General features: G+C 40.5%; 1 protein-coding gene across 5 annotated transcripts in view; it reads left to right on the top strand.

Moving 5' to 3' along the window:
• il1rapl2 (interleukin 1 receptor accessory protein-like 2) overlaps positions 1–18,578 on the top strand; it is a 464,293-nt gene that overhangs the window by 426,109 nt on the left and 19,606 nt on the right. For all 5 annotated transcript variants that reach the window (XM_019346586.2, XM_025898426.1, XM_025898428.1 and 2 more), the window contains exon 9: positions 1,380–1,525. In XM_019346586.2, the coding sequence (XP_019202131.1) occupies positions 1,380–1,525 (146 nt within the window). The remainder of the gene's footprint in view (positions 1–1,379; positions 1,526–18,578) is intronic.

Below are 18,578 nucleotides of genomic sequence, written 5' to 3'. Positions count from 1 at the left end.
TGGACGCCAAAGCGTCTGGAAGGCTTTTTGTTTCTTTGTTTTTGCTTTGTTTTTTTATATTGACTTTCTAAAAATATGATAAGCTATTTATGCACAACATGTTTATTTGATGTCAGCCATTAATGTGAGTAAACCAGGATAATTAGTTTTCTGCTTTCAAGTCCAAGAATAAGCATAGTCGTTAGCTACATGTTGTTTTGGGGTTTTTCTGCATAACAACATTAGCTAGCTAACAAATCACTAAATTTATTGGTGACTTGAGTAAAATTTCGCCTTTGCAGAGGAACGATGAATATGTCTATCATAACATCTGTGATTTATAATAAATGTTTTTTTAAAGCATACAGATGTTAATAATTGCTGTATGTTGTTGACAATGTTTGTGCAAAGTTGTGTTCAGATTGGCCCACCTGTTAAGGAGGAGACAGGGCAAATACAGGCATGTATACAAACGTGCACTACGATTGTTACAGTAACAAGAAGATGGTCACGGTCTTTTATTTGAAGAAGTTTCAGATGCACTTGCACCATTTCAGTTTTCTCAAGCTTCTGCTTCAAATTTTTGAGGATGCGGACTTTTTGATGTGCACCTTCTCCTTTCACCCTCTTTCCTGTCTTTTCCAACGACTCCAGTAGAAACATTAAACAGATATCAGCCAGCCAGTTCTTCTTAATGAGCTAACTCTACCACAGTTGTGACTGTAAACGTCGTAATGTGTTGGAATAAAAAGACAGGCATACCTGCAATAACATACAACAGCTGTGAATAGAAATGAATAGAATAAATAAATAGAATAAATGTATAACAGTGTCAATTACATGAAACTAGCTTTTATTAAATAAATGTTGTAAATGTACCCAGCCTATAATGTGGCTGAACCATCTGTGCCGACTGCTCTGAATCTGCCACCTGAGCTAAGATCTCACTGGTTATGGCTGAACCTCACCAGGTTTAAAGGTGCACTCTGTGACCCTGACATCAGTTCACTCTCCTCCTCCAGCCCCTCTTCCTCACAGCCTCACAGGCTTAAAAGGAGTATGACCTCACCATAAGGAGAGAGCCTTTTCCAGCTGTCGCCAGTGTTTTCCAGACATGGCTCCTTGCTTCCTCTGCCCTCATTTCTTTTCTTTTCTCTCACTGCCCTATATACTGAGCTCTACAGCGCCATGTTCCTTGTGCTTCTTCATCTTTAATGGAACAGATTAGGAGCCAAGGAGCTTCTCTTGTCTTTAAAATTTACATGTGTTTACTTCCCTCCTGAGGCAATTTGCACAAGTAGAAATTCCAAGTTAATGTCTTGAGTGTATTACAGTAAATCACAATAAAAGATTTAATATCACTGCTTTGTGTATCCACTTCTTGCATGTTTCTTTTCCAGGGTGGTGAGGGAGCATTTAGGAGAAAAGGAAGTGCAGCTGTCCCTAACGTTTGATGCCGTGGAGGAGGGAGATTTGGCCAACTATACCTGTTACGTGGAGAACCACATAGGGAGGCGCAGCGGTAGCGCTATACTGCAAAAGAAAGGTAGAGCTTTCTCTTTCTTCCCTCCTGATTTACTAGTTTCTATTAAACTTGTTAGGCATGCTAAAAAAAATGAAATCTACATATATTGGCCTTTAGTGTCTTTAAGAATGACAAATGATCACATGTGCATGCTGGTCCATCCACTATCAAAGTAAAAATGTGTTTTCTATACTATCTGCTTCCTTCTATCAAACTATCAACAAGTAACACATAAATAATTACCTTGCATTTAAGAAACAGCACAGTTTTTGGTATATTAAAGAGGACATAGGATGTTTGATGGTGCCAAGGACCGAGCTCTGAGCCACCACAAACCAGCTTTCTGTCACAAAAGAGGTTACGATGCAGATGATTGTGTTGGTACGATCAAGATTTCTGAAGTAACATTAATGCTTTACAAAGGAGGACAAGGAAATCTTAGATGGTGCTTAGGATGGAACCTTGAGGCACCCCAAAAAAGCATAGATTCAATTGAATAGAACAAGTTTACCCATAGTAAGGTTGTGGATTTTACATGTAAATGTACTTTAATATCCATGAAGCCAGGTTAGTGTGGAAAAACTGAACCTAAAGCTTGAAAGCATTGAAGCAGAGTGTAACAGTGAGCGAGGCGATCAACTGCCCAGATTTCTGTCGTCTGAGACACATCCAGCAACTCGCTATTTGTTGCAGAAATGCAAAAACCTTTAGCATTTCAGTCAGTGCTAAAATCTGATCGGGATATTTCCTTCTCTGGGATGTTATATGTAACATATTGGTAAACATGGCCGCCCCTCCCTGAGCCTGGTTCTGACAGTTTTCATCCTGTTAAAATTGAGTTTTTTCTTCCCACCATCACTGAGTGCTTGCTCATAGGAGGTCGACTGATTGACGGAGATCAACTGAACTGAATTCAATTAAATTGATTGAAATAAATTTTCAAGCTGTTGGTAGTATTTTTTTCCATAATTAGAAGAATGTGATGACATTGGCCTTAAGTGTCAGTAAGAAAGCAAACAAGTGAGATTCGCTAAAGGTCAGAGGATTTCATTAAGTGTACTTAATCCTAAAGTAACGTTCATTTTAAATGATTGGTTTCTGAGGTGCATTCATTCAAAGAAGCTTAATTTTTTGCTTCCATGTTAGTTTTACGTTGTTTTTTGTACTCTGGCTCGCTAAATATAAGACCATGTTTGCTCCAGTTACCTGGGACTTTTCCAGTCTCTTCTTATGATTCTGTTAACAAGGAATACCCATCCTGCTCAGTATTTTCATAGGGTAATAAATATTTGTGGATGTGAACAGCTTCTGAGATAATTAAGACTTTAAAGAAGTGCTGTCATACATCTGAGTGTTAGAGAAAGCAGTGCCACCTGTAGTTTAGTCTCAGACATCATTGGACGGTAGTTTGACTCACTGATCGACAGGTGAGCTCCAGAAAGACCCCAGAACACTGAACTCTGCAGGAATCATAGTTACGATGCCTGTGGGCACATCGCCTGGTATAAAACATGTGCAGCAGTCCTGATGTCTCCTGTTTGATTGTCAGTGAGAGTGAGACTGTTTGTGTCAGTTCAGTTTTATTTATACAGCGCCAAATCACAACAACAGTCGCCTCAAGGTGCTTTAAATTGTAAGGTAGACCCTACAATAATACATACAGAGAAAAACCCAGCAATCATATGACCCCCTATGAGCAAGCACTTTGGCGACAGTAGGAAGGAAAAACTCCCTTTTAACAGGAAGAAACCTCCGGCAGAACCAGGCTCAGGGAGGGGCAGGGCCATCTGCTGTGATTGGTTGGGGTGAAAGAAGGAAGACAGGATAAAATATGTCTGTGAAGGTTCTCAGTCATCCAGGTCATCGTAGTCTAAGGAGCTTGGAAAGAAAAGCGTCTGGACTTCTTTGAGTTGCTTGAAGACGTTTCACCTCTCATCCAAGAAGCTTCTTCAGTTCTAAGGGTCAATGGTGGAGAGTCCCAGATTTAAACCCCGTGGGAGTTTCCCCCCAAAGAGGGACAAAAGGACCTCTTTAGTCCTCTGTTCAAAGATGGTCGCTCACGGGGGGTTTACGACACCAACTGTCTGCCATCTATAATCCAGTTCTGAGATCCCTCCCCAGACGCCTTAACGCCCACGCACATCCTGGGCCATCTGACCTCAGGAAACCACATGATAGGGTGGGGCCAGGTTTCACTATGAGCTCACCCAAAACCCTGGCTGATTGGGACCCACGCCCACTTTCACACCTTGGCTCATGTGATTAGGTAAAGGATTATCAGGGGGTCCTTTGTCCCTCTTTGGGGGGATACTCCCACTGGGTTTAAATCTGGGACTCTCCACCATTTGACCTTAGAACTGAAGAAGCTTCTCGGATGAGAGGTGAAACGTCTTCAAGCAACTTAAAGAAGTCCAGACGCTTTTCTTTCCAAGCTCCTTAGAAGACAGGATCTAAAGACATGCTGTGGAAGAGAGACAGAGATTAATAACAGATATGATTCAGTGCAGAGAGGTCTATTAACACATAGTGAGTGAGGAAGGTGAAGAATAATACTCAGTGCATCATGGGAATCCCGCAGCAGCCTACAGCAGCGGTCCCCAAACTTTTTTGCGCCATGGACCGGTTAATGTCAGACAATATTTTCATGGACCGGCCTTTAAGGTGTCACAGATAAATACAACAAAATAAAATGATGCAACCAAGACAAAAACTGTGGTGTTTTGTAAATATAATAATAACTCAACTCTCACAGCTCGATACCGGTCTGTGGCCCAGGGATTGGAGACCGCTGGCCTACACCTATTAAGTAAGGGAGGATTCAGGGTCACCTGGTCCAGCCCTAACTATATGCTTTATCAAAAAGGAAAGTTTGAAGCCTAATCTTGAAAGTAGAGATAGTGTCTGTCTCCCGAATCCAAACTGGAAGTTGGTTCCACAGAAGAGGGGCCTGAAAACTGAAGGCTCTGCCTCCCATTCTACTTTTAAATACTCTAGGAACAACAAGTAGGCCTGCAGAGCGAGAGCGAAGTGCTCTAATAGGGTGATATGGTACTACAAGGTCATTAAGATAAGATGGGGCCTGATTATTTAAGACCTTGTATGTGAGGAGCAGGATTTTGAATTTTGGATTTAACAGGCAGCCAATGAAGGGAAGCCAAAACAGGAGAAATCTGCTCTCTCTTTCTGGTGTCAGAGGCCAAAGCCTAGAGAAAAAAAAGGGAGGAACCTAAAGAGACACTAAGACACATAGAATAGTAAAGCACCCCTGAAGGAGCAGATGAATTGTCTGTCTTACCCCAGCTATCAGCAGAAACTAGTTTCCCTGAATGCCCACTATATGAAACCAATATATGCAATGCAAGAAAGCAAGGACAGGCAGAATTGGAGAAATGTGAAAAGAGATAAACAGGCAGGGAAACACAGCGGGAGGCCGAACGGGGCAAGAAAATAGAGAATAAGGGCGAGGTAATAGATGCAGACAGAGAGATAAAGATTGGGAAGGTGAGGGGTGACTGAGAGGATTGGGAGAGATGAAGAGAGGAGAGAGACACACAGAGAGGGTGGTGGACTAAAAACAGGCCTTTCTCTCCCCGTCTGACTCCTGCTGGATGCCTTGGGTGTCAAATCTATCTTACTATACTTAACTAGCACCCCAGGGACTCACACACACACACACACACACACCTCCAGAGGGGGTCAGGATGAGAACTGTAGGGCCCTCATTACTTAACACTGTAATTACCTACAGGAAGCTGTGTGTGTGTGTGTGTGTGTGTGTGTGTGTGTGTGTGTGTGTGTGTCTGTGCGCATGTGTGTTTGTTTGTGTGTGTGTCTCAGGACTGCTGCATATACAAAAAAATGTACACACATACTTTCCCCTCATGGGAGGCATTAAGTGTAATGGGATTGTTGTCTGTGTGTGTTGTCTCTCTCGACACACACACACACACACACACACACACACACACACACACACGTGGCCGTGTGCATCAGCACAGCATGAAACCTGAAGTAGGTGTATGTACATGTTGAAAGCGTTCTTGTCAGCTCTGCCTACAGGAGCAGATAGTTTCTGTGCAACCGCACGAGCAGCTGCAAATGAAGTCGAGGTATTCGATATGTGAGCATGCTCTGTTCCAAAGCACGCTCACACCTTCTTGTCTGTTTGCTTTTTTCATTTCCTCTTTAACCTCTGGCTCCAAACAGTATGGCACAAAAAATGGTATGCAGCCATTTTTGCACTATGCACATCTCAGTTGTCCCAGAGCTCAAAACTCTTTCCTTGACAGCTTCTCCTCGTTCATAACTCCCACTCTGTAATCATCTAGACTGAAAGAAAATGAACAAAAGATGACAGGTTCGCAGGATTTAGCTCACTGCGTACTTCAAGAAAGAAGCTTTTATTCCTTATAGCTCATCACCTGTTGGGAAGTTTTTAACTCGAGCTTTAAACCAGGTTTGTCAAAGTCGTTTTACATCTCAGGCCACATGTAGTTTGATCTGAAGTGGGCTGGGACAGAGAAACTCGCCTTTTTGTGAAGTAGTTTACCTGCACATTAATTTCCTAGGACATCCTAATATAAGAAAAAGAAGTGAAATTTCAACAGCATTTCTCAGCTTTCTCTACATTATAAAGAAAAGCTGCAGGTAATGAAAGAAATCTGTCAGCACAATTCTTTGGGCTTAAATTGTAAGAACGTGTAAAGTTATGGAAACGTTTCTGGCAGCTTATTTGCCCAAAATGTCCCGTAAATCTAAACCAGAAAGTCCCTGATAATACACGGAAAATATCCTGCTTTGTTCATTTTACAGTGGAAACTATATATGTTTAAAAAAAAAAATGACATTTTTATAGCCGTGGAAAAACTGGAATTTTTCTGTCATTAATTTTTTATCTATTACTTCATTGCAGTATGAATGACTGTGGGTGAGGTCTTTATCACAAGTTATAAAATGTATGAAAAAAAGTGTTGAAAGTCCTAAATTTATGTCCTCCTTCACATTTTCCAACGACATCAAGTGGGCCGGATTGTCTTTACTGGGCCAATTCTGTTCCCCGGGCCTTATGTTTGACTCCCCTGCTTTAGATAATGTCCCAAACAGCTAAAATAAGGTCACAGTTCAGTTCTCCATCATCTTCTCTGTCATGATAGTTCTCCATATTTAATTGCAGAATGGTTATGAAGGTTATAACTGTACATCTCCCTTTAATGAAATGAAACCGCTCCATGATAAACGAGGACAGAACTGAAACCCGAGCAGCTGGCCTCAAAAGTGTCTGAGACTTGCTGTTTAACAATATGCGGAAATTAAATCAGAGTCTTGGGGTTGACTTGTATAGCAATTAAACTAATAACCACTTCTGAGTAAAAAGAGTGTTTAAAAATGACCAGTGCCTTTCTTTGAGCACACAGATCACTGCAGCGCTCTTTTTCTCGGGCTCTCGAAAACAGCAACTGTAGATTTGAGTTTATTTAAAACTCTGCAGCTCAGCTATTAACCACAGCCAGAAACAGAGAGAACGTTAGTCTATTTTTTGGCTGCTCTGTGTTGGCTTCCTGTATGGTTTTGGATTTATTTTGAGGACTTTTTCCTATATGCAAAGCCCCCATTGGGCTACAGCAAGGCAACAACATCCCTTGTTTACACTTCCATCTTCTAGGAAACGACAGATAGAGCTTTTTTTAACTTCTTGTGTGCTCTGTTGCACTTTTAAAAAATGTTATTATTTATTGTGTTCATTCGACCTTATAAAAGAAGAATTTAAATATGAGAACTCTGTTAGATTACATCCTCTCCCAGAGGTCTTTGAGTTCTAATTAGTTTTTAGCCCACTTTCATCATTATTAATGTTGAGGTTTCTATTCTTTGGTAACGTCCTGCATTTATTCCCCTGTTGGAGTCATAAAAACAAACTATGCATAAGTAAAGAGTTACTAGTTTGAGCCAGAACCACCAGAGATTTGCCAACGAATGGTTAGCACAAAGACAAACAATGTGCTGAACCAGTCGCGTGTCCTCAGCATTTATTGTAGCAAACTATGAACTGGAACGTTGTAACCAGCTGGATGTTTGTGTGAAAATGAATTTGGTTTCAGTTCTAAGCAAATACAGCTTTAACTTAAATTAATTTGATTTTGTTTGCTCTTTATTCTTTTTTCTTCCTGGTAAAAGTGAGTTTTTCGTTCTCACTTTCGCCAAGTGCTTGCTCATCGGGGTATCCTCTGATTGTTGGGGTTTTCGCTGTATTACGATCAAGAGTTTAAGACCACTTGAAAAATGGCAAAAAATCATATTTTGCATGGTTGGATCTTAAAAAGATTCCAAGTCGAGCTTCAACATGCAAAAAGAAGAAATGGGAGTGAGACAAAACATCTTTTTGAGCATGCAGTTTATTGAAAACAACTCTTAAACTGAAACAGCTGATCCAAAGTTTAGGACCACACCTCCAAAAAACCCCGTAAACCCCCCAAAACAGAAATCAAAGTTCCAAACTTGAACTCAGTGATGAGCAGCTCCACCCTTATTGTTGATCACTTCAAAAATTCGTTGCGGCATGCTTGATGTAAGCATTTCCATGAGGTGAGTGGAAACGTTTCTCCAAGTGGTGAAGACGGCCGCACGAAGGGCGTCCACTGTTTCTGTAAACTTCCCTTGCCATCCATCCCCAAAGGTTCTCAGTTGGATTTAGATCAGGGGAACATGCAGGATGGTCCAAAAGAGTGATGTTATTCTCCTGAAAGAACATTGTGTACTGTAGCGTTGTCCTGTTGAAAAACCCAGGCGTTACCACACAGACGAGGGCCTCATAAGAGAATAAAACTTTCTTCCATCTTTCAGTGTCCCATGTTTGGTCCAAACGGTCAGTTCTGTGGCGTTCAAGGAGACGAGGCCTTTGAAGACGTTTGTTTTTGAAGCCTTTCAGTCTCAGATGCCGTCTGATGGTTATGAAGCTGCAGTCGGCACCAGTAACAGCCTTAATTTGGGTCGAGGATCGTCCAGTGTCTTGACGGACAACCGATTGGATCCTCCGGCTCAGTGCAGGTGAAATTTTTTGGGGTCTTCCACTTGAGTTTTTCGTTCCATAACCCTCAGGATCATTTAAGAAATTCCAAATGACTGTTTTACTGCGTCCCACCTCAGCAGTGATGGTGCTGTGAGAGACCCTGCTTATGCAGTTCAACAACCCGACCACGATCAAAAAGGGAACGTTTCCTTTGCCATCAGAACATCCTGACAGTGTGACTACCTGACAGAAAATGACAATGAATCCACATTTTTCCACAGATTTGGCCTTTTAAAGCCATGTGGTCCTAAACTTTTGATCAGCTGTAAAACAGCCTGTTCCAGTTTAGGTTTGTTTTCAATAAAATGTTTTGTCTCACTCTCATTTCTTCTTGTTACATGTTGAAGCTCTACTTGGAACCTTGTTAAGATCCAACCATGCAAAATAGGATTTTTTGCCATTTTTCAAGTGGTCTTAAATATTTATTCGGAGCTGTGTTGTAGGGTCGTAACTTCTCAGTAAAAAGCTTGTTTGTGATTTGTGCTGTACGAATAAAATTGAATTGAACTAAATATTTTCATCTGACACAGACTTCATTTTAATTATAATAATAAAGAGGTTTTTTAGTTCTATGTTACATTGTTACATACACTGACTCTGCTGTAAAGCACTCGACATTTCTCATATGAAAGGCATGAAATAACTAGTAGCTCGTAGGGATTTTCTTGTATTGAAAATTCATTGACATTAATTATATTCCTTTTGCACACACTGTGACTCACTCACTCACCGGTGCCAGTTCAAAGACAGCTCCGTCTGTAGTGTCATTATGTTATTTAACTTGGGGAAGTTATAACCTAATAAACTGCATGATTACGTTTTTGAATTTTACATCTAAAGGCACTATATTTTCCGATTATGATAGGAGAGAGAGAAACTGCTGACCAAAGGTTAATCATAACTAAAATGAAATTGAGGTCTCTAACGGAATATTTAAACCTTTTAGCAATAAATCACAGCGCTCCGTCTTTTAAGAAACATGTCACACTGGATGAGGTCATCTCTGCACATCAGCTGCTTCAGAGTTCAGCACAAAACACCAATATCACCTCAGTTTGCTTAAAGAATATATAATATGTGTTTATGCATAAAACACTTATATTACACTGAGCCACTGTAATCAGGAAACTGCTGATTAGCTGGACATGGATGTTTATGCCGACATCTTTGTGGAGTGTATCTGCTGCAACACTGGAACATCTTTAGACTCCCTGGTTTGGTTTTACAAATTCATGTACTGCATCAGCTTTATTTTTTTATTTTTGTTGGCTTGCACAAAATTTCTTTGGATGCTCATTTTTAAAGGCGTACAGGAGGCAAAGGTGCCAGGCTCTGACTGAACAGAGGCTGCACACAGAATTCGAAGCAGAGTCCCAGATTGATTCGGTTGCTTTTAAATTGGTACACCTCTCATTGCTGAGCCTTAAAGACTACAAAGGTCACAGACACAATCAAGACGTCATATCTTTTCCTAAACGTTTAACCAAATGCAGTAAATAGGTGTAGTTATGCACTAAATACAGTGTAGGAAATTCTTATTTTGTCAAATTATAACTTTTATGTAATCTGGGGATTTTTCTGGACTTTTGGGTGATGTTCCAACTCTTGCCATTAAAATAAAGCCACCATAAAAATTTGAGACTGTTCACTCCTTTGTAAATGAGCGACCTTACAAATTCAGCAGGAGATCAAATAATTATCCCCCCCCCCCTCGTACGTACTGAGCTGAACTACAGTTAAAAGAAGAAAAACAGCCACAAAAACAGAACTGTTTGTACAGTCAGTAACTATCATCCTTAGTCCGAATAAGCAGACTTATTTATAATTCCCACTTCAAGTCAAGGCTATTTAAAAGTTCACTAACCGAGCTGACTGTTTCAGAGCCTCCTGCCCGAAGCCTCGAAGCTCATAAGGTCACATTTGGGTGCCAGAACTCGACATGACAGCCTAAACAAAGCACAAGTTATCTTAAGTTAGCGCAAGTTATCAAAGCTTGATTTCCTGCACTGAGTGTGTGTGATTGAATTAGGGTGTGCTCTCACTCTGCAGTGACCCAAGGTAATGGGTTGATGCATCTATGTTGCACGCATGCACTCACATGGACACGCGCACCTACAGTACACACACCATCCACATCTGCTTATTGCAACTGACAGAGCATAAAGAGCTGCCTTCAGCACCGTGACAAGAGTCTTACTAGAAAGAAAAAAATGAAGGCAGGGAGGGAGATGGCCAGAAAGATCGGGAGGAGGATTGAGAGAAAATGACAAACCAGAGGACAGATGGGGACTCTGGAAAGACATGGACTTAGTTTCTCAAATGTCACTCAAGGGTTTGTTCGGGGGTTGTAAGGCTTTGAGTTTGGGTTTACCACAGGCTCCGGTTTGACAGGATTGAACATGGATTTATGGATGGGGAAGGGCGACAAACTCTCCAGACTTTCCCTTCAATCCCTTTTCCAAATTTGATATCATACTGTGTCTCTTCCCTTTTGTAGAACACATTTTTTTCTTTACAGTAGGTCCATTTATTCTGAAGCTTATTTACATGTTCATCAGATACTGTCCACTCTATCGTCATGCCATTATACATCTTTATTTGTTCTGCGCACTAGCTGCTCTGGCTATTTACAGCTATTGTACAGAATATTTCAACTCAGGATGAGACTGACGCTGCATTGGGATGGTAGCCAAACTCCATGAACATGAATAATGAGCAAGAATTGAAGTTGTCTTAATCTAACAGTCAAAGCAGCAACACTCAGGGTTAAAGAATGAAGCCAAAGTGAACAAACACAACTTGCAGTTCCTGAAGTGGCCGCTTGAGTTTGGATCATCCATTTCTTTCCGGTCTTTAAGTGATGATGTGATGAATCCTGCTTCTGGGCCCAAACTACTCTGTGTTTATTAAGGCTGTTGTGTTTTTAAACATGTTTTAATGCTTTGTATCTTGTTCTGTTTAATCTCAACAAGCCCCTAAAAACAGTCAGTGATCCCTGTCGGCCTCTGTTGGTTTTTATTACCACTGTTCATTTTAAAGCTCAGTTTTTAAACCCTTCCGATGTAACTCCAGCCCAGCCCATGCAGCAGTATATTAATGACTAACCTGGTATTGTGGATGGATTATCTCAGTTGTTCTCCTGACTGAAGTTTGGTCCGTTTACAGCATCCTGCCATGCGATTGCATTTGTCCCTAACCATCGGGAACCTTCACATTAACTTTTATCGAGTGGAAAAAAGTTAGCGTTCATCCTCCAGCTTCACTGTGTTTATGTTATGCTAACATAGCTGTGTGGCTAGCCACCACCTAGCACATCATTATATACCAGCTAGCCCAACTAAAGTAACCCTACAAACGTCACTGCTGTTTAGTTTTCTGTCTTCATTTATGTTGGAAGTGATAGCAGAGCTGTACGTTTGAATTTGTTTCAGAAATCTCTCAGTCAGAACATGCTATATCATGCTTAGGTGGAAGCTAGCGAGCTAACTGCCTGCTAACTTCTAACTGTTAAATTTAATAAATTGTGTATTCATGGATGTTAAACTTAATTGTTACACCTGGTAAAGCAGCAACGCTGACCATTTTATTAAAGATGAAATCATTTAGACAGTTTGTAACTCTCAGTGTCGCAGTGTTCGTTTGACTTTGGGACCTGAAGCAGAGTTTGGACGGATAATGACGTTAGACTTAAAGACCAGATTGTAGCACATGGCGCTGTAGCTGATCTCTGTCTATGTGTCCTTCGTTGATTTGATTAGCCCCTTTTTTCTTTCTTTCTTTTTTTTTTGCTATCTTTTATATGCAGTCTGTGCAGTCTATATACAGTGGAACCACTGTATATAGACCACTGTTTCTGAGACAGAAAACAGACCTGTGTGCACAGAGAGCTATGTCCTTTAAAAAACTCTGCCTACTAGATAGAATATTACTATAGGCTGTACTAATTCTAGAGGGAACACAAGGTTTGAGTCTTTAAGCACTTCATGGGTCCGAACTGAAGAATCTGACAGATGGTGTGTTTGGAGACCCACATTCATACTATTTTTTGCTATTAATAATTGTTGTTTTAGACATAGTACTTTAGCAGCAAATGCTAAATGCATTCCTTACAAAGCCAGATGAATGAGATGAAAAACAAACGGGGTGAAAGAAAGCAAAGGCGGTGGACGTGAATGAGCTTTCAGTGCAATAGTGTTGGGCTGTAATGCCTGAGGAAGAGAACGAGAGTCTGAAAACTTGTGTAAAAAAATTCTTTTATCATATTCTTTTCTTTACATGCAGACACTGCCACCATTACAATTGCCCATTCTTTTTATGCCTAATAAGTAAAAGGCATGTTTAAAAATCCAACTTCAAAATTCTGCACCCATTTTCCTGTGCACTGATATCAGGAGACGGCAGCAAGTGACTCATTACTAATGGAAAATATCTGAGAAAGATAGATGAAGGGGAGCCAGTGGTGACAGAGTGGGTGTGGGGGGTGCAAACTGAGAGAGCAACACAGAGGGAGGAGATAGGGATAGATATGGATGAAGGCAGGAGACAGAAGCAGAGGTTTCTAAATGTGACTCATTACTAATGGAAGCAATGTGAGTTAACTTTACTGTAGAGCAAATATTTGGCAATTAGTGGAATTTCACTATTTTTCTTCCCGCTCTCAGACCACCACCACCCCTCTACCCCGTCCCCCACTCACTGCTGTCCCTGCTCTGTCTGCTGTTAGGCATATCTAGTGGAAGTAGTGTTTGGCCGATGAGAGCAGAAGAGTTGGAGAGACGTCTACTGGTGAAATGTGGTAACTTCAGCTGGATTATTAACTGTAGTGGTGAATAAAAACAAAGCTGCATGGTAGAAGATTACTTCAGAGATGAACTGCACTGAAAACTCTTGCAACAATGTTTGGGAGCAGATTTTGTGTTTTATAAATGTATCCTCAAAAGTAGTCTTTATTTTGTCATGCAACTGCAAAAAAAAGCATGACTTGCCCATAAAATCAAGAAAGCAAAAGACATGTCATGTGATAAATACATTCCAGTTACAGCTAGTGAGGAAAACCCAAAACTGCCTAAGCTGGAATTTAAGGTCTGAATCCAAAGGAATATTTGCAAAGAGTTATTCGAAATCTGGGAAATTATGCAAATTATTAGTATGATAGTTTAGTAAATTTGACTAAAAAGGCATCACAAATATATCTAAAATAACATTAAATTCATTAAAGATTAATGCATCTCACAAATTAATTTAGAGAGCATCTACAAACAGGAGCTCTCATTTTATACTCTTAATTAGAGTTTTAACCCTTTCATGCATAGTGGTCACTACAGTGGACAGCTATTCAAAGGCTGTTTTCTTGTATTGGGGTAAGTGTTGATGGGATATTTGCACATAAGACACTACCCTGGACACTGATGCGTCACTCCATACCTGCCACCCACTGGTCAGCCAGTGGACATGTAAAAAAAACTCTTATACTTAAGAAAAAAATCCTGATCGAGGTGGTTAATTCATGCATGAAAGGGTCAAACGTGATGTCGTGGTGTTGTATTAAGTTTCCAGGGTTTCATGCAAAGATACTGCTTATCTTACAACTGAAATCAAAAACATCTTGAATGTTGTATTTTTTTATACAATTATTATTTTTTTCTTGAAAATTCTCAAGCGCTGCTATTTCTAGACATTTTAATCATGTCAGTATTATACAGTATCCCAGATGTTCAGCATAGGAATGTATCCTGCAGGGTCACACAGATCTTATTGAACATTAGTTAGAGAGTTTGTTCCTGACGACGTACTGATGAAGTACATTTTGCTCGTGGCTCTTTATCTTTGCATTACGATGATCCCACATTGCTTCCCTTTCTATTATAAATGACCTCAGTGTGTCTTTTATCACAGCCAAGGATTTTTCTCAAGTTCTCCATTTCTGGTCACATAACTAAGAAAAATGTACTATTCTATTGTTTACTAAATGCACAATAGTACAGTACTGTGCAAATAAGCTTATTAAGCTTATTAAAACATGTACAAACATAGAGACAGTTCTAACAAGCCTAAGTCTTAGATAGTTTTAGGAATAGTTCTCCAGGCTTCTTGAAGGACATTCAAAGCTCTTCTTTGGATGTTTCTGCCTTTTGTTCTGTTCCCTGTCCAAAGGATCCCACACTGCTTCAGTCATGTTGAGATCCGGGCTCTGTGGAGGCCGATCCATGAGTGACAGTGCTCCATGGTCTGTTTTTCTGTCCAGTTATGCTTTTAATTCAATTCAATTCAATTTTATTTATATAGCGCCAAATCACAACAAAAGTCGCCTCAAGGCGCTTTATATTGTACAATAGATCGCACAATAATAAATACAGAGAAAAACCCAACAATCATATGACCCCCTATGAGCAAGCACTTTGGCGACAGTGGGAAGGAAAAACTCCCTTTTAACAGGAAGAAACCTCCGGCAGAACCAGGCTCAGGGAGGGGCGGGGCCATCTGCTGCGACCGGTTGGGGTGAAAGAAGGAAAACAGGATAAAGACATGCTGTGGAAGAGAGACAGAGGTTAATAACAGATATGATTCGATGCAGAGAGGTCTATTAACACATAGTGAGTGAGAAAGGTGACTGGAAGGGAAAAACTCAATGCATTTTACTGTATTGGCAGTGTGTTATGGATCACTGATATGTTGAAAAAATGAAGCTGGTGTCACACTTACACTTTGCATGGAGGATCAAAATCTGACAGTATTTTTCTGCATTCATAATTGCATCAGTTTTAAGAAGCTCCCCAACACCACTGACTGTAATGCAGCCCTAAAGACAAAAGCAGAGTCTCCACCATGGCTGTAGGCATGCACTGGTGTACATCTTTCCTAATCTCCATACATACTCATAATGATTTTAATCAAAAATTTCAAATTTGGATTCATCATTACAATTATACCTACTGTCTGATTTTCAGTCCAGTTCTTGTGTAAGTCAGCCTCAGAGTTTCCTCCCTGTTTCCCTTCCTGAAGAAGTGCTCCTTGACAGCCACCCATCCACTGAGACCATTTCTGATGAAGCTTCAGTGAACAGTAGATGGATCAGCTAAAGGGTCAGATGCATCTCTCAGGTCCTGTGGCAGGTTTTTGCTGGATTTTTTCCCTGTTTCTTAAGAACATGACGTTCGCCTGCTGTCTGTCTGCTGTGGATAGCTTTTCAGGCCTGCCACATCTTCTTTTGTCCTCCTCTTGTCCAGTTTCCTCAATTTTTTGACTCCACATCATGTCCAGATATGCCAGAGCTGAGAGCTCTTTGGGAATCACGTTGTTTGTGAAAAAATGCAGTTTTATGTCTGTCAAACTCTCTGGTTTATCAAACTATCAATATTTTTTATAGATTCAGCTGAAGAAAAGTTGGGTTTTTGCAATAGCCTAAAGATACAATTTAAAGTTGGTTCTTTTGCTAAGTTTTATATTATGTGCAGAAACAAACGACGCTAGTTTATCCGTTTAGTTTGGTCCCTTTTATACTGATTCACAGGCCAGTTTTAAGTGCTTCAGCAAACAAAAAACTCATGCCTCTGAAAATGATCCAGTACAAGGACTGGACAGCAGTGTTGGTCAAGTTACTTGAAAAAAGTAATCAGTTACTAATTACTGATTACTTCCCCCAAAAAGTAATCCCGTTACTTTACTGATTACTTATTTTCAAAAGTAATCAATTACTTAGTTACTTAGTTACTTTTTAAAAACACGATTTACAACCTGAATAGGTGATAAAGCGATAGATCTTTCAGCCCAATTCTACTTTTTCTGCATAATTCATCATACAAAATGTAATCAAATGGAAAAGTCTCTTTTTAAAACTTGTTTTATTAGTTTTAATCTTTTAACTTTATGCATCAAGCAAAAATTAAATTATATGCAACATTCTCTGACTGGAAGAAATTTGTTTAACATTTAAACCTATTTTCTGCACATTCCAGCACATAAAATATTTTTTTGTGTTTACACTCACTCTTTCAAATAGATGCAAGTAAAACACAGCAGAAAATAAATAAAATCAAAGACTAGCGGTCCTGTTGCTCTATTTTCACCTGTAAAGCAGGACTGGGGTAGGCGGAGGAGGTTTACCCTGGTGCAGGTGTGCTGCAGCGGTCAGTGGAAGAATCCGCGAGTTTCTCTGTGAATTTCACATTACGTCGTAGTACACTCGGTGCTTGCTTGGAAGTTTAGGGGTTTTTTCGCTGTAAAAAGAAGTTTTCTTCCCACGCACAACGGACACTAATGTTTTTGTCACTTTTTATGGACTCAAACTCAAAATAAGGTCAGTACTTCCACGCTTTAAACGCTGCATGCTACACTCTGTCCCGCACTCGATATATTATGATCTGCAGACAGCTGTTGTCACGAACGTCGCACTCGCTTACGTCACTGTCATGAGACGTTCTCGCAAAAAATCACGGTTTTAGTAACGCAGTAACGCAGCGTTCCTACGTGAAAGTAACGGTAATCTAATTACCGTTTTTGCAATAGTAATCCCTTACATTACTCGTTACTTGAAAAAAGTAATCAGATTACAGTAACGCGTTACAAGTAACGCGTTACTGCCCATCTCTGCTGGACAGACAGTGAAACCTGGAGATCTACTGTCCCCCAAAAATGACAAAGTCGGACTTTTTGGAAGCAAAACAGTACTACAATGCTTAGTAGTGTTTATACAGCATTTATGACCGCAACAACCATCAGTGTGCTAGCGGCAGTTAAACAAGTTTTTTAACACTGAGTGCAGATGTGTTATTACGCTCTGTCATATCCATAAAACTGACAAGTGAGCAAAGAGACAGTTTCAGCTGTGCTTATCACTCTGGGCTGTTAAAAATGCCAGGCAGCTTCTGATATGTTGACTTACAGTTTTTTCTGAATGCTTAAACCCAAACTGTGATTCTTATAACACAATTTCTAAAACTATTACTACTTATAGCAAAACCACTCACTGAGTTTGCCATTTTGTAACACACACTTTGCAAACCTGTAGCTACAATCCACTGCACAGCACTCTTTTTGCAGAACTGTAAACACAACTCACGGCTTTACACTCAATTTGTAAAGGATCAACACACTCCTAGCAAAACTATACACATTTACGGCCATTATTTACACTATTTTGCCAACTGTCTGGCACACTGTCACATGTGAAAACTGTTTTAGATAATTAGTTCACTTTGCAATCAGCCTAAGCACTATAATACAGGTAAGCTGTGTGTGTGGAGTACAGTGGAGGGAGCAGGAAGAGTGAGAAGTAGAGGAGGCCGAGGAAGAGGACGTGGAGGTGAAGAAGTAGGACGAAGAGGACGACAAGGACAAGGAGGAGCAAGAGGAGGACGAGGAGGGGGGAGAGGAAGGGTAAGAAGAGTAAGAAATAGAATTGCTGATGACATCAGAGCTACAACAGTGAACCATGTAATCAACCGTGGAGTGACCCTGAGGAAAGCCTAACTTGAGCCGCTACACTGTAGCAAGCATCATAAGGACATTTTGAAATGAGAGTCGGTTAGTACAGTCACTTTGCACTAAGATCTGTAGCACTGCCATGCTAATGAGAAACACAACAATACCATAGATGTAAAATTCCAGAAGATATTTTCCCCTGTGCCTTGGACTAGAGCAGCGCTCCCCAACCCCCGGGCCTCGGACCGGTACCGGCACGTGAGCCGTTTGGTACCGGGCCGCGAGAGTTGAGGCTCAGGTGTGAAATGTATGGTTTTCAGGGTTTTTATCAGTTTTCAGCGTTATTTTGTTATCGTTTTTATTGTTAACTCGCTTTTCCTGGGTCTTTTCACGTGTGTTATGAATAAATCTTCTTTTTTTTGGTACCGGTACTAGTTTTATTTTGTTGTGTTTATCCGCGACACCTTAAAGGCCGGTCCGTGAAAATATTGTCTGGCATAAACCGGTCCGTGGCACAAAAAAGGTTGGGGACCGCTGGACTAGAGGACATTTCATGTGATGTAGACGAAATTTTGTGGCCAGATCCAC

The sequence above is a fragment of the Oreochromis niloticus genome, linkage group LG2 (genome assembly GCF_001858045.2).
Source record: "Oreochromis niloticus isolate F11D_XX linkage group LG2, O_niloticus_UMD_NMBU, whole genome shotgun sequence".
Classification (NCBI taxonomy): Eukaryota; Metazoa; Chordata; class Actinopteri; order Cichliformes; family Cichlidae; genus Oreochromis; species Oreochromis niloticus.
Note: the sequence above shows the minus strand (reverse complement) of the source record. Positions and strands in the feature narration are given on the sequence as shown.